The following is a 26,679-nucleotide window of genomic DNA, read 5'->3' as shown; positions in this document are numbered from 1 at the left end:
GGGGAGATAGTGACAGAACAGTTAGTCGAGTCTTTATTGTGTGCTGAGTGAGTGGCAGCCTCTGTTCTCATTCTCTCTGTACTCAAATCCCAGGAAGGCCCCTAAGGCTACCCATCTGTGAAATGATGGATAATAGTGCCCCCCCATAAAGTTGTTTCAAGGATTGAGATATCCTTGTAAAGTACTTACTCTAATGCCTGGTACATAGTAAGAGCCTAAATAATATTTGAATGTTAGCTAATTAGTATGGTTATTATATCCTAATATATTGTCATAATGGTTAGAATGAAAAGGTCCTATCCTTCTACGAAAAGACTGATTGTTCTTTGGCCATGGTTACCATGGCCATCGCAACCTGTTTTATACCTGTTTAAATTGATCAATAGCAGCAATCATTTATGCTCTGTAAGCTGGTGGTACAGTGACAGCAGCCCCACACCCCACTAACACACGTGTTGATAAAGCCAGACAGTCAGCAACAGCTTAAATCTAGTGAGTACACTTCAGCAAGTCAGCCAGTCAACCACATTCTCACTCCAGCTTTGCTTCTACACCTAAAGATCAGCCTAATGCCTAAACATTCCAGCTTCTGGAAGTCTCCCAGCCCCTGAACTCAAAGGTCTCCAAACCCTATGTAAGATCAACTCACTCTTCCTTTGCTCTGGGAGAATGCTCATTAAAGTGCTGCTCTCCCTTGCTTTGCAAGCAATAAATTCAGCTTTTTGTTCAGATATTGAGTGGGGATATCTTCCCTCAATAATAAGGTATGTATAAAGTGCTCAGGGATCACTAAGATTGGGCTATATGGGAGAGTTCACACGAGAGGTGATTTTTGGTACAAGCTGTGTAATGGGAGTTATTTAGTAAAGAAAAATCGCAGAGCTGGGGGAGATTTTCTAATCTGAGGACACACACCATGAGTGAAGACATGAGTGATAATGGCAGTCGAAGAGCTGCCACCTGATTTGTCATTCCTGAACTGTAGAGTGGGCAAAGGGTCGGGTGATGGAAACTAAACTGGAACAGTTTGTAGGGGCTGGATTGTAAGGACCTTGGATTTTGTCTTAAGGAGTTTTCTTGTTCTGGTGCTTCTCAAACATTTTTCAGTTTCTAAGTCCTAACTGCAGAGACAGTTAAACTTTTTTATAAGAGAGAATTTTTGTGAAATCTCTCTATAGGGGATATTTGCCATTCTATTTTGGTTGCCTGGCACTGAACTCTGTTCTTATGCTTGGAGAATTTCCTACAAGAGAGAAAAAAAGATAATCTTTGTTTTTTTTCCATTATAGAAGCTGAAAATGCCAGCTTTTTCAGCTTTCCTTTCAGCTAGGACGTGGGCACAACCCGGTGTGGGTGCAGCAACAGAGGAGACCTGGGCCGTGTATGGTTGTCGTGGTGGTGGTGGCCACTGTGAATGTGTGGTGTTAGTGATGCACACTGCAGAATCTATTGTTTTTCCTCAATTCTAAGATTATCGATGTAGTGGTAGAGTTTGATGAACAGTATTATCTACTGTTTCTCTTAAAAAAAATAAAGTGATAGCATAATGGTCTTAGGGTCAGTGGTATTGGAGATACAGTGTTCAGCGATGGCAGAAGTGTCCACATTGGACCAGTTCCGAGTGTAATTTTGGCCTTGTAGCCAACATCTGGTTCTCTAACCTGTTGGATTATTTTCTAAGCTCTTCAATAAATTTATTTCTTTTATTAAATTAGTTAGAGTTTGTTTCTACTTGTTTGAAGCTGAGAATCCTGACTGCTATATACATGTCATCTTAAAAGTCTTTGGAATGCTGCAGTTTATGAATATATTTGTGTTAATAGAAAACATTTTCCCCCTATATCTTTAATTAAATTTGACATCCCAAGAAACTATGTCTTGTTAGTAACTGATCATTCAACAAATATTTATTGGAACCTCTATGTCAATATGGAAGATGAGACCAGTGAAAGCATGGCCCTCATGGAGCTTTCATTTCAATATGTATCTTTGGGCTGGCATATCTCTGGCACAGTGCCTAATATCTGTCATTTCCATTCCTGGGAACTTGACCCCAGGTTAAGAAGCACAGTGCAGGCAATGAAGAGCTCGCAGATACTTTAACCTAAGAAAGTGTTGGGACCTGATTTGCAGAGTCACTTCTTAGGGGCTTTCTTCAGTTATTCTCATCATCATTCACTTGGTGTAGAATCCTGCCTCCATCAAGGGTTTCCTGTATTTTGAAGTTCTATGGAAACTAGTTTAGAGTAGGGAGCTGTGGCTTCTGGGTTTGAGACACCAGATATCTGTCAAGCTCCAAATGCTTTTGAGTTCACATGTTCTGGGTGTTAAACTCTTTCTTCATTCCAGATAATTGCTAGGTTTCCAAATTAAAAACTTCCTCGGCATGAGTGGTGCTACAATTAGTATTTGGATCTAATAGAGCCTCCTTAGACTTTTCTCATGTCCACATAAAATCTTTTTTTGTGGGTTACCTTTACTTGAAATATTCAGTTCAGTCCATGTGTGTCATCTGATGTTATTGTGTAACAGGAAACATCCTTCTAGAGACCGCCTCCAAAGCAAAAGCTTTACATATTCTATTTGTGGCTGAAGAATGTGATAAAAGACTTAGGTATATACAGTTTTAATCACTGTTAGTTGGGAAATTAGACATAGAGGTTGTTTGTGCAGTCTTTGATAGGACCAGGCACGGCCTCTGGAGAATCGGTCCTCGTTTGTGCTAATATTGTAGATGGAGATCTTTTAAGAGGGAGTTACTATTTTGCACCTTTGTGGAATTCCCCAAAGTCTAGTATCTGGGTTATTACCAAAGGCACCTACCATCAAAGACTTGGCATGTTTTAACTACTGTTATTTAAAAAAGAGAAGCCATATTGCAAGCAAATGTTAGGCTTTCACAGGATACCACTATTTTATATATGTCTATTCTCTTTAAATATCTTAGAATAATTTTCTTGCCAGGGTTTACTTTCTTACTGCTGTTAATTTATTTTTAATTTGAGATAGTGTTGTAGCACATAGTATTCCATTTTCACCTCAGTTTATTTTAATTCCAGTTATAAAATGCTTTTTTAAATAGGTTTCTGTGAAATTAAAATGTATCTAGGCATTTCTGGTTTCTGAGATAATGTTATTTCCCTTCTTCCCTCAACAGAAAAAAGAAAACAAAAGAAAACAAAAAAAAAACAGAATGATAGGTTTGTCAGATTGGAGAGATCTGGTGCTTCTTCAAGGTCTTCGAAAGGAGGATGTTGGAATGACATGATTCCCCTGTATGTTGACTGTTCCACATATTGTGAGAACATTTAGACTTTCCTTAAAGTCATAAATGACTGGTTTGGCAGAAGGAATGACACATGTCCCTTGTTAATACAAGAACACATTTATAGTCCAGTATTGAAAGTTGTGAAATGTCCTTATCTAATGCTGTGTTTTGTTCAGCACTTGGATGGAGTTTACTGTTCCGTCAGAAGAATTTGTAAGAGAAGGTCTGGGTTGAATTTTATATGACCATCATTTATGAAAAATTGTTAGACATAATAATAATGTAGAGAAGAGAAGCATTTAAAACTCCAATTCTTTCTAAGTGCTTAGAGGGCCTCATTTAAGAAACATACTTGATAAGTTATGCTAATGGATGGGAAAGCAGTTTGAAAGTTTACATACTGCAAATACAAGCTGCTGTTAGTATTTGGCAGTTTCTTATTTATTCAGTAAAACAGCTGTTCCAGGCCCTTCCCTAGGCCAAACTCTCTTAGCCTCGTTCTAGTTACAGAAATAAGCATGCAAGCAATGAGAAACTGGCATTTCAGTTAAAATATTTTGTGGTTTCTACTTTCCAGAAAACTGGCATTTCCCTTAAATTAGTCCCACTTTTTAGAGTTTTTATGTTTTAAAGTGTGTGTGTGTGTGTTTTGGTTTCGCAAATCCACAAAAAAACTGCTCCTCTGTGTCGGGCACTGGTACTCAATAGATATGTTATGATTGAATGAATGAATCAACGAATATTTTGTAAGGCAGCGATCCCCAACCTTTTTGGCACCAGAGGCTGATATGAGAATCTAATGCCTGATGATCTGAGGTGGAGCTGAGGCGGTGATGCTAGTGCTGAGGAGTATCTGTAAATACAGATGAAGCTTCTTCACTTGCTTGTTGGCTGCTCACCTTCTACAGTGCTGCCTAGTTCCTAACAGGCCATGGACCAGTACTGGGTCTGCGGCCCAGGGGTTGGGTCCTGTTATAAGGTACTGAAGCCCTTTGAGAGAATGTAAGACACAGATATTCTCCTTTGAGGTGCTTACATTTTAACTTGAGAGATATAGCCAAATACACAGATTCTGTGTATACTGCAAAACACAACTGTGCAGAATTAAGCACATGGAGAATGAGAGTCCAGCAGGTGGAAGATAGGACTGTTGATGTGGCCTCAAATAATCAGAGGAGATTTGAGGGAATAACCTGGGATCCATGGGATAAGGTATAGACTGCATGGTTGTATACCCCCCAAATTCGTATGTTGAAAATCTAATCCCCAATGTGATGGTATTTGGAGTTGGGGCCTTTGGGAAATGGGTTAGTGCCCTTATAAGAGGCAAGAGACCTTGCTTCGTTCCTCTCATATGGCAAGAAAGCATATGTCTGCAAACTGGGAAGAGGGTCCTCACTAGGAACTGATTTTGCTGTCCCCTGATTCTGGACTTTCCAGTGTCCAGAACTGTGAAAAATAAATTTCTATTCTTTAAGCCACTCAGTCTGTGATATTTGCATTATAGTAGTTTGAAGGGACTAAGAAAGGATATAAATAAGGGAATAAAGCAGGCATCTCCGGAATGATGGAATTGCATTGAGAGAGCAATGGCCGTGAGTTGAGGGGAGGCCAGGGTGCAGGGGGATCCCCTCAGAAGGTATTTTGCATCTTGTGGTACTCTTAGGCTTATTGATTTAATCATCCATTATCATTTTAGAAGTTAGAAAATGGGGAGGAATCTGCGTTCACTTAGCAAAAACCTAGAACTTTCTTTTTCTTTGTTGTTGTTATTGTTGTTTTCCTGAGTGATAGTCTGTTTTGCTTACCACTATAGTCCCACAGCTAGAACTGTCCCTGGCAGTGTAGAAACAATTCAGTAAATATTTTAATAAGTTGCCACCACAGAGTTTATTAACAACTAGAATTAGAAGGTCCTCTTGCCCGACTCATCATTGAGTGTGGAGCTTTCTCTAAGTTTAAGGATCCCTAATTCTCCTTGTGCTTGACATTAATGGAGACATTTGAGAATCTGAGGTAATTGCGATGGTAATTTTGGATTTTTCTTACAACTGCCTTGACAATAGAAGAATATTTTGATTTCTACTAAATTAAATATAATAAACATGGGAGTTTGTGAAATGAAACACTGAGGGATATTTGAAAGCAAAAAAAAACCCAGACAGTTTAATAATTTCAGAAAATTACATGGTAGAGATTCCATAGCATGGGCTGTTCACTTTTTCAGTGAAAAGAGGTCTAAACAGTGGTTTTTCCTGGGAAGGTAATGCTCTATAGTAAGCGGTATTTAAAGGGGCTTAACTCTCAACTCGAAGAGAGATGATTTAAAATATATATAAATATTTAATTTATATTAATATCACAGAAATTAGCACCACTTCTGATTCTTAAAATTATAGTAATCTTTTTAAAGTCAAAATAAGTCACTAGCTTCTGTGGTAGGCTTGAGAGTCCACGTGGCTGAAGGAGTGCCATTTTGATGAAGGAGCCATTTTGCCTTTCCTTCATGACATTGCTCTGTGACCAAGTTCTGGTAGGAAGGCTTGAACTTGTGTTGCCATATTTTCAGAAACTGACTCAATGCTGCAGTTGTCCCATTTGGTCATGATTTTTGATTCCTTGTGGAAAATTAATGTCTTTATGAAAATTTAACATAAGCCAACTGTAATAAGCAGTGGCACCTATTCTAAAGAACACTATAACATCTTCCAACAGAAGTCATGTGGTTGAGTGCACTTTTACTATTTAATTTTTCTTTTATTGCTTTTTCCTGAGTCAAAATCCTTTAGCATTCCATTCCAATAAGACGTAAATAAGATCAAGCAATAAACTTTCTCTCTGCATTTTCTTCCCATCTCTCCTTCTTGGTTATCACAATCTCCTTTCCATCTGCCTCTTTAAAATGTTTTTAAAATTAAGTATTCTTATTTTAAATTATAGAAGAAATACATACTCATTAAACAATTTGAGCAATAATTTATAAATTAACATGTGCCACAAAAAAAAAAAATAAGTAGTTACACACAGACACATACACCTATTCGATCTTCCCTTCCACCCCTTCCATGGGCTCTTGCTGTATATTACAGTTTCGCAGCTTGATTTTTAATTTAATGATATATCATCGGTCCCATAAATATTGGTGTTTTTCAGGGATCTTGTCTAGGTTTTCCCTTCTCTCTCTGCACACTGTAAATGGTGTTACACCACTTGTAGTTTTAGTCACCTTCATGCTCATTCCCAGATGTTCCCAGCCCACATCTGCCCATGAGACTCCAACCCATCTGTTCATCATTGCCTGCTTGGGTGCTGCATGGGCACTAATTCCCAACTCTCCCTGTTTCTCTTCCTGTCTCCATCTCAGGGAGCAGTAATATTATTCATCTCATTTTCCAAGCTAGAGATTTGGCATCATCTAAGTTCTTCCTCTTTCTTATTCAACCACGTCCTGTCAATCACCAAGCCTATTGTTTCTACCTCTTTAATATCTTTTAAACCAATCAGTTTTCCCTATTCTGACCACCATCTCTGTAATGCCAGTCATTTCTTGGTTGGGGTGTTCTAATTATCTAACTGACTTCCCTCCTTCCACTCTCCTGCCTCACCTTCTAATCCATTTGCCTCATAGGCTCTGGATGATCTTTTTCCAGTGCAAATCCAAACATGACATTGCCTTCAGAATAAAGCCCAAACTCTTCAAGACTTACAATGTTCATATGATATGGCTTCTGCCTGTGCCTGGGCTGCCTCCTTGGTCATCATCCCCAGCTATGTTTGACTCTCATGCCAAACATAGTCAACCACTCTGAGTTCCTTGAATATGCCATGCTTTCACTTATACATGTTCACCTCAGTACATCCTGTCTCCCCATCTCTCTGCTTCATCTTTTAGGCCACTTCAGTGATGCTTTGCCCACATACTGAGTTTGGTATCATTCCTATATATTCTCAGAGCATCTCACACTTATCTTTTTCATATTGTAGCATTGATCATACTATCCTGTAATTGCCTGTTTTTGGTTTGTGTCACCTGCCTCCTGCCACTGGCACCACCATCATTGCCACTATTAGACTGCGAGCTCCCGGAGGGCAGGAACTAGGAAGAGCACAGAATGGAGTACCTGATAGCAAGTGCATATTTGAACGATGAATGAATGGAGTCAGAAACCCAGGGAGCCCGTAAAGCGAAAGGGGTGGCCTGTTACTGAGTCAGAAACTCCACATGCCTTGAGGGACCAGGCTGGTTCAAAGGTCAGGGTAAGCATTTTTCAGGATCTGGGCCTGGCAATTTGGGATACCAGTGCTATTAGGGAGTAGAGCAAAGTGATCATGACCGTAATCTGTTTGCTTTCTGCTTTCCTTTGAGCTTCATCCTGTTTGGGCTTTTCTGTAGACTCAGCGACCCATTGCAATTGTAATGAGTGAGAGAATTGGAGGCTTGTACAAAGTTTGAGTCCTCAGTGGGGCAGAAGCAGAAATATGAGGATTCCTGGAGTGAGGGACTTAGATTTTGGGTGGTTACAACACTTAAGGTGGCTAATCTTGCCTCTATCACAGCTGGTTAATCCTGCTACGACCCCCAGTTTGTTCAAGCTCATTAAAGGAAGACCTTCATTTCTTGTGAATCTCTCTCACTTCAGAGTTCTTTGTCCATATGCTACAGTGGAGAAAAAATAAATACCACTGAGAACTTACATGCCTGGTAACTCTCTTTTATTCTCTATTGTGTGCTTTAGTGACTTTACACTTGAATACCACCCACCCCAGCTGTTACATTTTGTTAAATATGACCGTGTTCATGCTGATTTGCATGGGATACTTGTCAGCTCTATAGTGATAAAGTTAATTTGTATATCCAGACCTGGAAAATGGAGGCCGCCCCAGTGGCCCAGCCCACATCACAAATCTAAACCTAAATCAGCCGCACTTACAGAAAACACCTGTCAAGGAAATTTAACATACACCCATCACAACCCTCCAACTCAGATTTAACTGGTTTACCTTACCCTAGAATTTGGGACCCACTAACCTTATAAGGAAATCCCCAACCTCCCAGCCAATCATGCCCTGTTTCCATGTTGCCACTTCTAAATAAAACTCACTATTGCCCAACACCCCTTGGGAAGAGCTCTCTACTGTTTGTGAGGCACTATACTTCCCCAACCCATGGATGGTTTTCCCTTGAATAAAGAACAGCAAACTCATTTCTAAATTGTTTTGGTTTCGTCATTTGACCATTTGGCAACGAGATGGGACCCAGAGACAGCTGCCGAAGTTTCCGGGGACGGCCCCTAGGTGCAGGTGTCCTCGGAGTCCTTTGGTTCACTGCCTCTTTGGCTGCCCTCCTGGATCTCCGGTAAGCTGCTCTTGGATGGAGCTCCGCTTATTTTGTGTTCTGAGCTCTTCAAGTTTGTTCGTTCTAATCCTTCCGGGTGGGAAATTGGGGTGCGAGAGACTCCAGAAATCCCAAAATCCCTTGGGAAGAACACTGTTCTTGATAGGTGCTGCAGTTCTCCAGTCCATGGATTGCTTTCCCTTGAATAGAGGGCATCGAACTCTTTCCTACATTGTTTTGATTTTGTCATTTGACAAAAGTAAACTTGGGATGTGGAAACATAGTGAAAAGAACTCTGAATCTGGGTTTTGAAGATTGGGGTTAGGTTCTGAGTTCTGTAGCTCACTCCAGCGATACAGTGTGTTCCTACCTTATATAATTTTGAATTAAATAGTGAATGTAAACTTAATTCTCTCAATGTAAGCAATTTGAAATAATGCAATTCCCCCCAAATTTATCAAGGTTTGCATAATTTATAAGCTCTTTGGGTCTATCAAAATATAAGCTGTGTTTATTTTATTGAAATATTTCCACTTTAGCTGCTGAACAGAAATACTCAAAATCTTCTGTCATGAGAATAGTCTTAAAATACATAAATCTCAGTCAGATTTTGCAGGGTCTTCAGGAAGGTATCTCTTGCATAAAAGACAATGTTTCTGGCCTAGGTAAGTCATCTCTTGTCTTCACTTGATTATTCTCGCTGGTAAAGATTAAAATCCACCTTTAGTTTTAAATGAGGAAATACAAGTTAAAAGTACCTAGTTTAGTGTCTGGTACAGATCAGGCACCCAGTGAATGTTATTTGATTTGGAAAATGGATAAGATAGACAACCTAATCTGAATGTTTATTTTCTACTAGAGATGCTTACAACTGTAAGCAGTAAACTGAGGAATATCTCTGGATTACCCATAAGGAAACAGGACCAAAGGGGAGCCTACTTTATGTATATGTGCAGATGTTGAATCTATGCTTCCTCCATGATTTATTTTATTTCTGTGTTGAAATCGTGACTTAGGTAGGCAGAAATGATTTAAAAAATAGTCTGAAGAAACGGTTCTCTCTCGGTTTCCTAATTCTTAAAGGGCCAGAACATTTTAAACACAGGCATAACTTATTATATTGCACTTAGCTTTATTGCACTTCACAGATGTTGTGTTTTTACAAATTGAAAGCAGGACCTTCCACCAGCAAAAAGGTTACAAATATCTTTATTGAGACACTGACTTTATTGAGGTGGTCTGGAACTGAACCCGCAGTGTTGCCAAGGTATCCCTGTAATAATCAGACACACAAATTTTAGAGGGAATTTAAATCAGCTTTTTTCAGGGCCTCCTTTCTTCCAATAACTAAATGAATTTGATAGTCCAATAGTTCTTTTAATCAGGGGTTAAGGTCTTTAAAATTCCCAAATTCAAAAGGAATTTAAGTTGCTTTTACAGACGTGCACAGGTTTAAGGTAAAAGGAACTCTAGGGCAGGACAAGATAGGGTAGGTTTATAACACTTTCCCTTGTTCATTCTAAGAGCTGAATATATATATGGGCTTTTCTGAACTATGGAGAAAGCAGATGTATTAATCATGTAGTAATTTGAGCTCTTGGGAAGAACATGCTGTCATAAATACAAAACATTGTTATTAGCAATGCAGTGATTATTTATAAAACCATTTAATTAAAATTTTAAGTAAGCAGTTGAAGATAATTAATTTTCATCAATTTTGAAATAAAATTTAAAACCTCAAGGTAAGATGAAAAAAGTTGTTTTGGTTGACCATATCTTGGAAGAAAGACTTAGAGGATACATATGTCTTTGAAGCCCAAGGATAACATGATTTGGGCAAGTTAAGGCAGATGGGCAAGAACTGGAATTAGGGTGGAAAATTCTTTTCTTTCTTCTGGGTCACACATCTGTACAAACTGGGGAACTTGGAAAGGCCTGAAGGTAGTGGCCACGCTGTCATATCAAAACCAGATTCTTTCAAGTTCTAAGTTAGCTGAATTCACTAAAATTCCAAGGACAAAATATATTTTACCATTTCCACTTAAGGGCAGCTGATTTTTCCTTAATTCAGGAGTTTTGAGCCTCTCAACATAACAGATAACTTCTCTCCTGTCATCATGTATATTATCCTAGCCTCTGCTCATCAGTCAGAAAATAACCTAAATAACATTTGTTTTATGGACAGCTTTCTTATGAAATATCTCAGAATTTAGTCAACTTGATTGTTTTTTGCATATAGCAGAGAACCAACAAATCACTGCACTGAGGCTGGACTTGAAACATATGGGAGGTGAGTTCAAAGGGTAGAGGAAGATGGCTGGGAGCAGGAAAATATGTAGAGTGACCCTTCTTGGTCTGGTGGCAAGAAGACAAGTCTGGAGGAGAGAGTCTTGGCTTCCCCTTCTCTCGTTTCCCTCGGTCAACTTGGATGTTTGATAAATGCACTAACACAAAAGTAAGTAAGAAAGAGTCAGCCCTCTTACACTTTAGTCTTTGTCAAACGGTAGATTTTAAAATTTCTTTGGGGTAGGGATATCTTACTGACTTTTATGTAACCTCTTAAACTATCAACATCCTTGGTATGTAGTAGGTGGTTTCTTTTTAAGTAAAATTTTATCTTAATTATTTCAAGATAAACACTCTGCTTTAATGTTCTAGAATTTTTGAGCTGCGTGTTTCAGCAGATTCCGAAAAAAGATGTAATGAAGCTTAAATGGGCAAAGGTAATCAAATATTTTCTTCTTGTCCAGATGTCGTCATCTTGGTGAGATGGGGGGTGGGGCAGAGGGGGGAGCGGGGAGGGGAAGGCAATGGGGAGAATACGTAAACTCTCAATCATCCATAAGTACATTATGTATTATAAGAACTTTCTTTGGCAGTCCTAGTTAACCTTGTAACTAGCCAGGGGGTGGAATCCAACTGGAAATAGAGATGTGAGCTCACCAAGTGGCTGAGCCCTGCATTCTCGTGTGTGGCTAAATCTCTGTTATGAAACCAGATAAATATTATGAAGTATTATTGTTCTTATTTTGTATTTTTTTCCCTTTATGTCCTTATGAACAAATGAAACTGGCAGCACGATACCTTTGAAAACTACTGTTGTGTTAATTCAATAAGAATGGTATCCCCTTAGTTTGTCTTCTTCCTTTGAGGGAAAGCATGAAATTATTTTTAGAAACTGGAGCGAGTAAGGATTGTGGTTTCCTCCCCTATTTCTTATGAGATTATCAAGTCTTCCAGATTAGACTCTTGAAGTTGCTTTTACTGGTGTGTCCTCCCGACAAGACTTCTTTTCTGTCACTCACAGAACCATGCTTTACTGGGCATGCTGTGCCATTCCTTGATGCCAACACACATCTTTTCACACTTTCATCTTTCTTGTATCTGAGTGCACCTTAAAATTAATGGATACATATAATGTGGCATTAATATTATTTTTTTTCCTAAAGAGCTATTAATTAAACTAATGGTAGATCTTATAATTGATGGTATCTTAGAATAGTGGAAAGGTAGTAGTATTTCAGTTATTGATAACTATGTGACACATAACCCTAAAACTTAAAATAGCAATAATCATTTATTACCTTTCATGGTTTCTGTGGATCAGGAATTCACTTAGGGCACAATAAGGATGTCTTGTCTCTGCTCCATGACGTCTAGGGACTTTGTTGGAAAGTGTGTAGCATCCAAGTTAGTATCATCTGAAGGCTCATTGATTCCCACGTGGGCTTCGCTGGGACTTATTCATTTAGAGCTATTCCATGAAGAGATAAATGGAGAGGAAGGGGGTAAACTGAAAATATTTATTATTTTCTTATGAATAAAAAAACTTCCAAACTCACAGGTGATTTGGAATGAAAAACCCATTTGGCATTTTCTGAGAGAGGCTGGACTTAGAGATTAGCACTTTGGAGCGTGATCTAACATTTTGTCATTGGAAGGAGCAGCATCTGTCATTACAATTAAGCCTATATTTTGCGTCAGGGTCTGCTCTATTGCTTAGTATTCAGTATAACTTATACCAAATCCTTACTTATTCTTCCCCAACTCTCCACACCATCTTGAAGTTTTAAATTCTTAGTGGGCAGAAGTGCCATTTCCCCCCTCCATTTGAATCAGGGGCTTGATTATTAGCTGTCCCCAAATACTCCTTATCTACCCATACCAGAGAAATGTTCTCTCCTTGCAATGCCTTGAGATATCTGACTTGAGCAGATTAAGGCAGCACTTTCTTCAGAGCCCCTCTTATTTATCTTTAAAATAAAGAGTAAAATCCAGAGGAGTCCAGCAGTTCATGGCCTTTAACCCTTCTCTACCCACTGTGGGCTCAAAGGATTCAATAAAAAAAAAAATCATCTTTGAAAATTAAAAACAAAACACTCTACTCTTTCCTAAAAAGCTAAAGTTTTAATAAAATGGAAATTTCTGGTTTTAGCATTTTAGAGATTAGAAGCGTCATTTCTTTAGGCCTACGAATACTGAGGCTTCAAATATGATGTTTAAAATAATATCATTATTTGTATTCAATGCCTGAAATAAGCATCTACCACAGAAAAGTTTTGCTTTTGCTGAACTCTTCTTTAACATTAGTTTCAGAATATTGAGCTTTAAAGGCATTTTTATAAAAAGGGATATTAACATCATCAGTGGTCCCTATCTATTGTGTGCCTGCAGTCTGCCTGCACTGAAAGGGGTTCTAATGAGCTCTTGTTCAACAACCTTGTGAGCCTGGAGTTTTATTCCTATTTTACAGACAAGGAAACTGAAGTCTACTTAGCAAGTAGCAAGCAGAGCTATCTCACCTGAAAGCCATTTTTGGAGGAAACTCAGCCAGTATTTGGGTAGCTGTAGAATTTTTCAAAGCAGTACTAAGTCTCGGGAACTAGTGTCCACTAATGGAACCTTTTTATGTGGAGTGTCTTCTTGTGTGAAGCCAGAGGTTTAGAAAAAATGGAATTGAAGAGAAGATCTTGGTAGGCCTAACTCATTGCTTTTTCTCAATTTTGCTCCCCGTCCCCATTTTAGCCCTCATATAGGAAGGCATTCGTATGATTTTGTTTAGAAGCTTGCCATGACTATTTAACAAATAGCCCCACCGAATTATTCTAATATTTTGGAAAATGACTTCTGAGATATTGGTACTCATACTGACTTCATCCCACACCTGTAATAGAGGAGCTTGGTCTACATTGCCACCACAATATACTGCACAATCAGACCCAAATTCACTATCACTTGAATATTTGGACTGCATGACTAGCCATCTGGATTTACTGAATTTCTCACTGAGTTTGATTTTAGTGTTTCATTTATCAAGTAAAGAGGGATGGTTTTATCTTAAGAGAAATTTGTCAGAGGTTTGGCATTGCTCAAAGACTATAGTGGTTCAACTACTGAACATATATAAATTTATCATTTTTGGTGTGTGTGTCCTTGTATTGAATCCAAATTCATTTTAGCTTGGGTGTGTTTATGATATTCTCTAGAGAGTTTAGTGTTCTGGAGTTCTTCTAAATTAACGAGTAGATTGCATCATGGAATGACCAATGTGGTTATTTCTCTGGATGCAGCATAGCTAATGGTAATGGTGTGAGCATGCACATGTGTGTGTAGGGTCAGGGAGTAAAAGAGAGATTTGGAATTTTTAAGAATGATTTGTTCCTTAGTTTTCAGATTAACTTAAATTTCTTATTATAGAAGTAATGTATGTTTATTGTAGAAAATATAGATGAATCCCAAAAAGAAATAAAAAGGAAATGCCATCTCGGAGTTTGTTACTGTTAATATTTTGGTTCATCTTATCCCAATCTGTGTGTGTGTCTGCGTGTGTATGTGTGCACGCACACGCATGTGTGAACATTCATACATATGTTTTTTCAAAAATAAGCCTATACTATAAATATTATTCTAGAAATTATATTTTCAGATCTATTCATGCAATATGCTTCTATGACATCATTTTTAATGTCTGCAAACTTTTTATGGTATGGCTATATCATATCTTTTGAAAATTAGGTTTTTTATTAGTTTTCTTTTTTTCTTTATTCTGTTATTTTGCAGCAAGTAATAGCAAGAGGCTTTTAAATTTTCAGGTCACTCATTGGCCCCCTCCCTCCACAACAATCAGTAGTTTGTGTATCTCTGCTCCCCTTCCCTGACACACACCCACAAGCCAAAGAATGCTGTCGTACTAATGGTTGCTGGCAGCTCACTCTACTTTTGCTGTTTCTTCTTGCAGGAGGCAGAGCATGTGGCATCCAGCCAGTCGGAGTGCCGGGGGAGAACAGGAATGCCAGCTCATGACAGTCCACAAAACCTCATGTTCAGGGGCCAAGAAACAGTGCGGCTTCAACCAAGGTGGGCCCTTTGGTGTCAGAAGTCGTGCTGTGCCTGAGGTTTCCTTGTGCTTGCTCCTCCCACACAGGAGCCAAGGCTTTCTGACTTTGTGGCATTTCTTATTGTCTGAGAAGCTGCTTAAAGGGGCCTAGAAGGAGTATTGTTGAGTCTGAGTTTAAGAGAAATGTAAATAACCTATTTTCTCTGTCTTCAGTTTGAAGATAATCAGCCTTAAGGCTCAGAGAGGAGTGGTGACAGTCCTGCCTTTGGAGAAATGCTGATTTCATTTTGTCCTGTTTTATTCTCTGCCAGAGACAAGATTAGGTTTTCCTCTGTGATAATGATAGTGACAACACTGTAGAGGTCAAGGCAATTGATTTTCACATGCTATCTCATACAGCCCTTGCCGCTTCCTTATAAAGTGGATACTCATAGCCCCATTTTATGGAGGAGGAGCCTGAGACCAAGAGACATTAAGGCATTTGCCTGCTGTGGTACAAGTGAAAAAGGCTGAGCTAGAATTTGAACCTATAAATGTCTGATTATGACATAGCAGATGTGATTTCTGTACTGATCCAAGTGGTGTCTTTAGGCCCTGAAGTAGCCCCAGGCTGGCCTCTCTGGTCTGCTAGACCTGCTGGAGACAGCCGTGAGTCAAGGGCAAGGACATGGGTAGAAACTGTCTGCAGCAAGGTTGGCAGGGCATTCTGGTGGGAGCCTGGTGTTGCAGCTGTCTACGGAAAGTCTTTTCTGGAAGTAAACAGCAGAAAGAATTCAATTGCTAGTTATGTCAGCTGTCTTTGTGGGATCTTGTATACAGTGTAATCATAGGCCTGACTCAGTGTACTTCTGAGAATGATCTTTAGAAAGTTTTTTCTAAGGTAGCAGAGTCTAAATGAATCAACAACTATAGAGAAGATTGTGCTACGTAATTGTGCTTTAAAATATCCAATATACTAAATTTAGAACCATAGAGCCCCAAGAGGTTAATGGGACCCCAAAAGTAGGGTGATTCATTATCCAGTTGGATTCATGGGTACCTCTTACCACCCTTCTCACAAGTTGCCATCTCTTATTTGTTTATTCTTACTTGACCTCAGGTCAGGTAAGACTCAACCTTGTCATTTCTCTGCTGATCAGGACATTCTCCCTCCTATTTGAGACTTTATTTCAATAAAGCTGCTTTAGGCAGACTAGAACAGTCAGTGACCCTGTCTCCCCCCACCAGACTGGTGACTGCCTGTCTCAGCATGAATGAGGCCAGCTATATTCCCATGCATATTTCAGAAGAGTAAAAAAATAAAAATAAAAAAGCAAAACAAAACGAAAGTAAATCATTCTTATTTGTGTGTGGAATGCACAGTGGCCCTTTGGGGTGAATATTCCACAGAGGCCAATGGGGAAAAATGGTATCAATAATTAACCTTCTCGAAGATACTTGATGTTTGGTAAACTTTAAACCACTTTATATCCCATTTACAGTGGGGAAGGTAAATGGTGATATTACCGTTATCAGAGGGCCAGTCAGAAATTTAATAGGATTATGTGGTGGGAATCGTTCACATATGACTAGTAAGACTAAGGATATTAAATTAGCATCTCCCTGAAAAGGTAACACATGGGAGAGCAACTCTTACATTTGGGGTTGCAGAGTTACAGTTTTATTCTGATTCTCAGAGATGTATGGAAACTTTCCTGAGGTGCACATACGCAAGACGGTTTGTGTCAGATTTTAGGAGGTTCCTAAGTCTCTTCCACAAGTTAGGAAGAGGAACCAGATATAAGGTTAGTGGGCAGCCTTCCTTATTAACTCAGGCTTGTCTTGTCTTTCCAATAGGTTGGCTACTTCTTGCAAAAACAGATCTGGTCTCTCTTCCTCTACCCCTAAGTAAACCTCTGTAGGACATCAAATACCTCATTGTCTTCTTTTCCTCTTCAAGCCTCCATGCTGTGCTTTCACAGAGTTTAGCAGCATTCCAGAATATTCTATGCAACAATGTTGGCAATCAAGGATCTGATGTTAAGTTGCAGATCAGGAGGCATGTTAGGCCAGTTATGTCTGGTACTATTAGATTTAGTGTTTAGACTGGTCTGGTAATCTTTAAACTACAGTTATTTGTCATAACCATGGTGGTGTCATCCAGGGACATTTTAATAGAACTTCAAAAAACATCTTAAAATATTATAGGGATTATGAAATTGGATGAGTTGGTGAAATGAGATATCAGGCTAAAAACAGCTTTGAGTCAGGTAGCTCACATTCTTGATAACCTTACTCTTCCGTTTTATGTCAGTACGTGGCCAGGTTCAGGCATATCATGTCCAATAGGATCTTGATAGAGACATGATACTGTAACAGGACACGCCAGATCTAGGTCTGGCTCAAAGTGAGGAGAGAAGCCAGGCTAAATCTCGGCAGGTGTAAAATCCCGTCTTCTTGGAGCTGGGGAGAGAATGTTGTTAATAAAATGAACAATTTGAAAAAGGGAAGACACATCTTTCTGCAGCAAGGAGCAGTCGAGTGACAAATATCACGTGTCATTTAAGTGAGATTTAAAGGGGTAGTCTTCAGAGAATGTATGCATCCTTGTAGAAGTGATATTTGGGAACTGATTATGTAATGGGGTGGGCATTGATCTTTCCATGCATGCCAAGGAAAAATAACTTCATACCTTCATTTCTCAGAGTATGTTCTATCTTCAGCTCTTTCTAGAACAAGGAGCCTTTATCTGTGTGTGTGGATAAGCTTCAGGGAAGACTATGAATGTTTTTGCCTAAGTTTGAGTGTATATATACTATATTGGTTTACAGAGGCTACTATAACAAATGAGCATAAACCTGTGGCATAAAACAACATAACTATATAATCTTATAGTTCTCTAAGATAGACATCCAACATGGGTCTCACTGGGCTAAAAAATTAGTGTCAGCAGAGGCCTGCCTGCCTTTCTGGAGGCTCTAGGGGAGAATAGATCCATTTTCTAGCCTTTTTTGTTTCTGAAAACTGCCTACATTCCTTGGCTCATGGATTCTCCCTTTTTAAAGCTCGCAACATTGTATCTCCCTGAGCATTCATTCATACATCTCCCTCTGACCAGGGCTGGGAAAGATCGTCTAATTTTAAGGATTCATGAGATTAGACCGACTCAGATAATGTATACAATCTTCCCATCTCAAGGCCCTTAACTTAATTACATCTGCAGAACTCCTTTTGTCATGTCAGGTAACATGGGGAGGGGGCAAGAAATGAGGACATGGATGGACATCTTTGGGGAGCATTATTTCGCCTACTACATATAAGTTTATTTTTTCAGAGAAAACTTCTAAAACATTTATCAGAATCCCATGATACTCATGACCCCCCAAAAGCTTTGGAACCACTGTTTTAACCTCTTTCTACCTCCAAGTTTGCTTGCTCTTCTGAATTACCTCAACAGAGCCAACTTCACATGTCAGTAAAGCCCCCTACACCCTCTTTCTTTGCATCCCTCCTCTATTTGCCATGCCTCCCTTACCCATTCATTTAATTATTTTGGTAATGCGTGCCCCTCCTCAGAGATCTCAAATCTGTGTGTGTCTATGGTAGAAGTTTATTTGGCTTTAAGATGTTCTGATTCAATATTTTAAAATCAGAAGATTTTTGGCAATCTTTTGAAAAATCTGAAGATGAGGTAACCGAGAGCCTACATTCTTGAAAGGCAACAATTAGCTGAAGCAAGCACTTCATTTTTTCCCATAATTTTCACCTAGATCTTCCCATTTATTTATGCCCTTTCCCTGGCGCCTACAAATACTTTATTTATAATTCCTGCTTCAATCCTTTTTTTCGCAGCAACTACTCATCCCGGGGACTCTAGCTACCTGGAGCTGAGCCCTAATAAGGTGATGGCTGACAGTGTCTTAACGCCTCCTTTTCTGAGCTGGTGTCTTTACAATTTAATTTGGATTTTCAGTGCACATGAGTGGAAGAATTGCACATTACACTACTCTGGCATGCTCTTCAGTACCTGGAACTTTTCAAAACACTTAAAATTATAGAAGTACATTTAGAACAAGAATGAAACTTTAGTCATCATTTAATACAACATCTCATTTTCTGATTTGACATCCAGTGAAGCTGTGGTTTGCTTAAGCTCTTACTCTCCTTGTAATAGAACCAAGACAAACACCATCAGTCTGTTTAGAGCAGTCACTTGATGAATATTTATCAGTTTGATTGATTTTTATAGCTAAAGCCAGTGCCAATTCTATGAACAATTAGATATGGCAAAGTAGAATTTATGAATGTAAGAGAATGCTAATGAATTAGGGTACTTCTTACCCAGCAAAGTAAATTTACTTTTGAGAGTGATTAACTCACTTGTGTTTAAAATTTTGTATTAAAATTTATGACTGCATTAAACCTTTAATGTCATGAAAGATCTTGTCTGCATAAACAGGCTATTCCATTGCATTGTGTTACCACTAAATTCGATGGTTACTTTGCTAATTAGAGTTCATTAGTCTCTTCATCTAGAAGTCTCCAGTTAAAGAGCCTTGAAGATTGGGGTATAGGTTAGGATAATGGCCTTCAATGGCTTTGACTATTTTTGTGACATTCCAGATGAAAGAAAAACTTCTGTTGCTCTATAGAAAGAGGAAGTTTTGTTGGCAGCTACTTTTCCATGGGGGATAAATCCTTTCATCTTTTATTTTTGAGATAGACAACTTGTGTGTGTGCGTGTGTGTTTTAATAGCTAATTGTTTCTCATTTAATTTTTTTTCATAGAAGTAAGCAGAGTCTTAATGAGTTCTGCTAAAAAGAGAAAGAATGACTGTTAAGAGAGTGAGCACCAGAGATTGTTAATAATAGGGAAGACAAGATCTGCCATCTTGAACTGTACCAGAGCAGGAGCTGTGCATGTTGCCAGCATGTTTTGTTTTGTTTTGTTTTTTTCTTCTCATTAGTGTTCTCTTAAGGTTTCTTTTCTTCTTCTTTTTTTTTAATGAGGGCAAAGGACGCACAGGGGATGAGGTAGAGATAAAAAAAAAAAAGCTTGTCTTGACAATGTTTCGAGACTCCTTGGTGTACAACTGGGTAATGAAAGGTTCTAAAATAGCTTACTTTGGGTATATTGCATCGGAAGGAAGCCATCAATTGAGGACTCTTTTTCATCCTCTCATCTTGCCTCCACCTCCATGGGCACAAATCTGGTGAAATGGAAAGAACATTCAAATTAAGAAATGCAGTGTCTTATCTCATGTCTGTCAGGTGACCTTGGTCACTTCACCCAAAGCCTTAAGTCCTCTCCTCTAACAGGACTTTGGGTCAGCTGATATCTAAGGCCTTTTCTGACTCTTACAGTGAAAATGCTCAATGCTCTACATGTTTAAAGGATTAGACATGGAGAGACTTTAGCTTAATAATATAACCTCTTACAGTCATAGATAAAAATAATTCCTCCTTCTTGCTGTAGAGCATAAAAAATTTCATGCCAAATCCATAAACTGCTGATTGAAAAAGAGCCCACACTTGATTATTCTGGGAATAAAACTCTTTTTTTTTTTTTTTTTTTTGAGTAGTCTGCCCCTTGGTCACTTGATAAATTGTTAGTACTTTCACTGGATGATGATTAGGTATAAAGCTAAAAGGGAAACTCAGACATTCTCTCATTGAAAAATAATAAAATAAGTAAAACATGGTTATATTGCTAAATACGAAAACTCCAAGGAAATAAAATTTATTGTAATCTTACTACTCAGATATAACCACTGTCACCATCACGATATACATTTTTCTATTGTTGTTATTGTTTTAATGTGGGCATGAAAAATAACTGTATCTGAAAGGAGCATCCTGATATAGTAGGGATTGAATCTGTTAGAAGGACTGTTATTTTAAGCCGGCCCCAGAGTATAAAGCCAGACATGAATGCATTCTGACTATACGATCTTTATACATAAGCTGAATAATAGACAAGTGGGTTAATTATCACAAGACTGGTGAGCTTATTTATGGTAAGGTGAACAAATTTGATTTTCCATAACAAATATTCTGTAAGAAACATGTTTTACAAATTTTGGTGTCATGGTAGCCCTGTGTTAGAAATAATATTTCTAGAAGATCGAACAAAAAAGTTTGTTCTTGACATCTCAACATCTTGGAAAACTTCTTGGCCTAACTTGGAGTAGGTGGAAGAGGGAAATGTAAGTAGTGATTATAGCAGAGTGTATATAAACTGAAATCTAATTTAGAACTTGGTCCAGCCAGTTAAGTGTTCAGTGTTCCTGAGGCCACGGGAATGAGGCTGTTCTTCAGCTTGTTCTTTATCTTCCCAACGAGGCAGTGGCTACTCCAGTGCTTCTGTCATCGTATTCATCAACACGTGATTCTTTTTCAAGACTTATGTTAAATACCACACACACACATACACACACGTCATACATAGTGACACACACAGCTAGCTCCCACCTTTCCGCTTTCTCTATGTTTTTCTTTATCTTTAACCTATGCTACGTAAAAACAATTTTTGGATTTTTTTCATATATATTCATATGTATGAATTTTTTCATGTATATGAAATCTTAGAGATGCATTTCTAGATAACTTTTTTGTCTCCCTTAATATTGTATTTTTCTATATTAAATATTCTAAAATATTAATGGCTGTGAAATGTTCCTTTCTGTGGTTGTACTATCATTTTTTAGCTAATTCCAAATTATTAGTTATTTTGGTTACTTCTAGGATTTATATTTGTAGATAGTATAGTAAGAATCATTTTAAAATATTTTTATGTATATCCATTATAGTTTCCTGGGTTTGTGCTTAAGGGTAAAAGCTGTCAAGACATTGGATTTGAAATGGTTAAGCACTGGAGTAGCCACTGCCTCATTGGGAAGATAAAGAACAAGCTGAAGAATAGCCTCATTCCCGTGGCCTCAGGAACACTGAACACTTAGCCGGCTGGACCAAGTTCTAAATTAATGGAAAATATGAATTTTCCAGTTATTTGATCATGGAAGAAGATAGGAATATAAGGATAATTGATAACTTTGTGAGAACTAGATGGAAAGTCATGTGGCTGGATTTCTGTGTGTGATGAAATCACAGGATAGTGGCTCTGGGTGGAATGTCTGAGACTATTTAGTCTAACCCCCACCTCCCTATTTTCTATTTCATCCACTAGTGCTCGTAGTTTTCTGGTTCAGACTGTGAGGGCAAGGTATCTCTGGCTCTAACATTTCAAGAAGACATTTGGAAGTCATGTGGGATGTGGAGCAATTCTTGGTGGTGTGGGACTGGCCCTCACATCTCAGGGGCCCTGGCAGCTTTGATGCTAGCCCACCGAATACTAGTAGGCACCCCCAGCCTCTGAACCAATCACGAATGTCACCCAAATTTCCTAAGTGCTCCCTGGGGGACATACTACCACCTCTGGAGAAATGCCAATCTGAATGATGACTATTTAAAACTATATTTTATGAGAGTCTTTATTAACATGGGTACATGTTCACGATCTATTTATACATGCAGAAACAATTTTATAACAGTAATACAATGTGATTCTAATTTTGCTTACTGTATAACTAGATGTAGAAACATGTACTGGAAAGATAAAAAACAATATTTTATTGGTGGTTACTTTCAGGTGGAATGATTATGGGTGATTTGAAAAATATTTTTTGTTTTTGCTTTCTAAAAATTGCCCCATTGAGCTCCTATTAAGTTTTTAAATGAGGAAATTGTTTATAAATAAAAAAAATAGTATATGCTGCTCAGGATATGGAACCATAATAAATTTGTTAAAATCTCTGCAATCATATTAAGTAATTTTATTTTCTATGGTTTTTTTTTTTTCTGAACGATCTTAGTTTGCAGTAGACAGGAATATTAGGAGAGTGGCAGGAAAGAATGGATTTATGTTTAATTTTTCTTAACTGGAGGAAACTTAAAAGGCATTTTCAATGGTACTTGTGACTTTTACGGTTTGGGTCATTTGGGATCAGAAAGGAAATATTAAAGATGACTTTTATAGGATCTGATGATGCTTAAAACCAGAAGTGTGTCCTAGGCACCTCTTATTTGGAGTGTTTTATTTTGTGGATAAAGACAGCAAAGAAAGTTTCTTCTCATGCCCTTTGAGTAGAGCAAGCCTCTCAGGGACTGGTGTCTTACCAAGGTCTTACTGAGAGAGCCCCTATGACTCTGTAAATGCCAAGGATAAAGGAAATGCCAGGGCCCACTCAGATGGGGAGGGGGTCTAAGAGGAGAAAGGTCCAGAAGGTATGGAAGCAGGACTAAGGCCAGATTTCAGAGGCTTTGTATATAGTGCATTAAATTTAACACCAACACAAGTAAATAATTTTGGCTATACCCTTCCTATTCAATAAATCCAAACACACATAATAGAGCTCCTGGCATAAGCATGTGGAGGGCTAGTTCCCCTAGGGACAGGGAGGGTGTTGTCAGAAGTGGATTGGAGATGAAATGTGCTGGGCACAGGAAATTAGTACAGTGTTGAAGTGACTTGGGGACATAGGAAGAACTTGGAACTGATGGGAGGAGCAAATTAAGAACTTGTTTTAAGGTAACTACGAAAAAGGGTCTGATGTGCCAGGTCAGACTGGTGTGAGATGAAAGTGTGGAGTGGGGGCGGGGCGGCCAGGCTCCTCTGATTTGCCTCTCTGATCAGTGCTGATCCAGGTGTTATTTATCTTGCACCAAGACCACGTTGGTAAGGACAACTTTCTGTTGAAGCCACATAAAGCATTTGTTGTTGGCTTTGGAATGAAATAATAATGAAAATCCTAACTAATGTATGTACTCCAGGAACAGCAGGAACAGAGGTGCGTGCGGTTTTTCAAGACATAGACAAAGGTCTATGAGGCTGGAGTATAGTGAATTGCAGAGTGAATGTGTCAGATAATGTCAGAAGGGTTGGCAGTGGCCAGACTGCACAGGGCCTGGTCACCAGGGCGTGGATTTCAGGTTTTGTCAAAGTAAAGAGAGAAGCCATTGGAGGTTATACAAAAGAGAATGACATGTTCAGATTTACATCTTTAAAAGACCACTCTAGGTAGCGTGTGTTGTTGGGAAATAGGGAGACATCTTGGAGGCTAATGCATCATCCATGTGGGAGGCGATGGTGGCAATGAAGATGGCAGGAATAGGACAGATGAAGCTAGAAGACTCATGATGTTTCTCTTTCGGAAGACCCATAATGTTTTCCTAAACCTTTACTAGGAACATATAGCATTTAGTCTTGTTTAACATTTATGCCTATTTAAGTCTTTTGTGCTTTTTTTTTTTTAATGTCTCTTGTTTCTAGAGCCATCCTGATTCGTGATTTAAAAGTTAAAGTGTTGGAAGCCGAGTATCAGATGTAATATCACAATGCCCAGTGCAATGAGTATTTAATATTCATCAAATATTCACCTGTCATTCAAATTATCCAGCCTCCCCCACCATTACTTGCAATTCCCTGTGCCCTTCACTGCATCTGTCCCGGAACTAAATCTTCATTCGTGTATTTGTTTTTTCTCTGTTTCTGACTATAAGCTCCAGAGAGACAGGGATTATGTCTACTTTGTTACACTGCTCACTTTCTTATATTAGGTTCCTTTAGAAAGCAGAGCCTCATAGCGGGCCTTGAGTACAGAGAGGTGACCCTGGGAAGCAGGAAATAGAGACAGAGGAAGAGCTGACAGCAGGTGACTGGAATTAGTCTCTTGGCACCCCTCTGAGGAACTACATAGAAAATTCTCAGTTGTAGCCATCTGAAAATTGGGCTGTAGTGTTTATCCACATACTCCTTTCCAGGAGAGGTAACTCTCCCATACTTCCAGGCTGAGGGAGCGAGCTCTGCCTCGCAGAATCCTTCAGGTAGAAAAGTGAAGAGACTTGGCAGGTGCTTGAGGAGGGGTAATGCAAGTGAGCAAAGCTGTCCACAAAGCTAATGCATCTGCTACAACCACTCTGCCTCCTAGGCTGAGCACTGCCTGGCACAGGGAGCTGTTGTCTAATAACAATTTATCAAGTGAATGGAGTAAATGAGATGATGCAAGCAAAGTGCTTTGTATCCTGCTCAGCAAGCCAGGTGCTGCTATCATTATCATTAATAAAAGTGTATTATTAAGACCTTAGCTCCCACAAAACCCCCGTGCTCAATATCCATTCCCAAGCTCTTCCTTTCTGGGTCACAGGGTGTTTTGAACCTATACATGACTACACCACCTCCGTCCCTCGGCCAGTCTTCACGCTGGCCTCGTGGGTCTGACTCACTGCTCCCCCATTCTCTGGGCATTGGCATGGGTCTGGCTATTTCCGGGCTCTGTTCCAGCCCACCAAGGTGGGGAGTGGTATCTATTCCAGTGCAGCTGGGCTGCTTTGTGTTTGCAGTTTCTCACTGTGTCTCCAGGGACACAGCCCTTCCTTCTTCTGAAATGTGTCTACTGGAAGGCCTGGCCAGAAACACCCAGGTCACTCCTGTACTCACAGAAATCCCTCACCTGTGCCCTCGAGCCACTGGTCTCCTCCCAGGTTATTATACCTGGACCTTTTAGGATGTTTCCCAATTAAGAATCCCCTGGAGTGCTTATTAAATATACATTACTAGTCCGCTGCTCTGGAAAGTCTGACTCAATAAGTATGGGGCCCAGGAATATGTTTTTAATAATACTGGTTGATTCTAATCTTCAGAGAAGTGTAAGGTGGGAGGTGGGGATAGGACCCATGTTCTAGCTACTAGGGGGTTATGTTATTACGGTTCAGTGTTCTGCCTCTAGCTATGACATCCTTGTCCCCTCTATGGGAGTTCATTGACCTGTACAAATATGTACATCGAATTGGAAAGTCAGTTCCTGAACATCTGTTGACTTTTAGTTCTGTTTTCTGTCAGTGGTCTCTTTGGGAGTCATTTGAAACTCTGCCTTGTTTTCTTTGTCTTTGAAGTTGGCTGCCCAATTTTTAACTTTTCTCCTTTAGCATAGAAATTTGGAAAAAGCCAGTAAGAGAATGTCTTTAATACAACTGAGACTCTCTAGAGAAATAAACTTTATATTTACTGGTATTGCGGGTTGTTATTGTTGCTAATACTATTACCGGGCTTTATTGGCGTCTTGTCTGTGTCTGCATATAGAGCTATTGTTTGTTCATAAAGAATGTTTTGCTCAGAGGTTTGTTCTCTTGGGATATACCTTTTGTCTTCAAGAGAGTTTCAGGAAATGACAGTTACACAGCCAGCCGACCGTCATCCGGGTATACATTAGCGCATCCCGTGTTGCTGTCTAACACAGAGGCTCAATCTAATGCCAGGGATTATCTGCAAATCTTAAGACGTGACCCATGGTAGGCACTGTTTAGCTTTAAGGTTCTGACTCTATATAAAGCACTCCAAAAAGTGTGTTTGATGCTCTCCTTTTACTCTTTCTGCCCAGGTTTTCTAACTCCGGGTTAGAAAGACACTTGTTAATCTTTAGCAGGTTTCCTCAGGGAAGGAATGCATCTCACTGTGGCAATGAGAGTCATCCATCCTGCCAGTCATGGATCCATGCTATAGTTGGAGGAGGGAACATGAGTTTTATCATAATCATTGTACACACTCAGACATATACCAGAATTGGCAGCTGCCCTCGAGTGCCAGATGCCAGGATTAGCCCTAGTATAAAATGTGCAGCGAGAATCCTATGGTCTCTGCCCCGGAGAGCTTACCATCATGAGAAAGAGACAAATCAAATAATTATACAAATATACAATTAGGGC

At 39.1% G+C, this 26,679-nt stretch overlaps 1 protein-coding gene across 14 annotated transcripts in view; it reads left to right on the top strand.

The window, feature by feature from the left end:
* Positions 1 to 26,679, top strand: part of FAM13C (family with sequence similarity 13 member C) — a 141,697-nt gene that overhangs the window by 55,433 nt on the left and 59,585 nt on the right. For 11 of the 14 annotated variants that reach the window (XR_005654762.1, XM_039871853.1, XM_039871854.1 and 8 more), the window contains one exon: positions 14,842 to 14,960. Coding sequence is in view for 13 of the 14 variants with exons in the window: in XM_039871853.1 (XP_039727787.1) it covers positions 14,842 to 14,960 (119 nt within the window). In the remaining variant the exon portion in view is untranslated. Of the gene's footprint in view, positions 1 to 8,113; positions 9,269 to 10,842; positions 10,894 to 11,261; positions 11,327 to 14,841; positions 14,961 to 26,679 lie in introns of those variants that run through there. The other 3 variants (XM_039871858.1, XM_039871850.1, XM_039871849.1) reach the window with 3 other exon arrangements.

The sequence above is a fragment of the Pteropus medius genome, unplaced genomic scaffold (genome assembly GCF_902729225.1).
Source record: "Pteropus medius unplaced genomic scaffold, Ma_sr-lr_union100, whole genome shotgun sequence".
Lineage (NCBI taxonomy): Eukaryota > Metazoa > Chordata > Mammalia > Chiroptera > Pteropodidae > Pteropus > Pteropus medius.
Note: the sequence above shows the minus strand (reverse complement) of the source record. Positions and strands in the feature narration are given on the sequence as shown.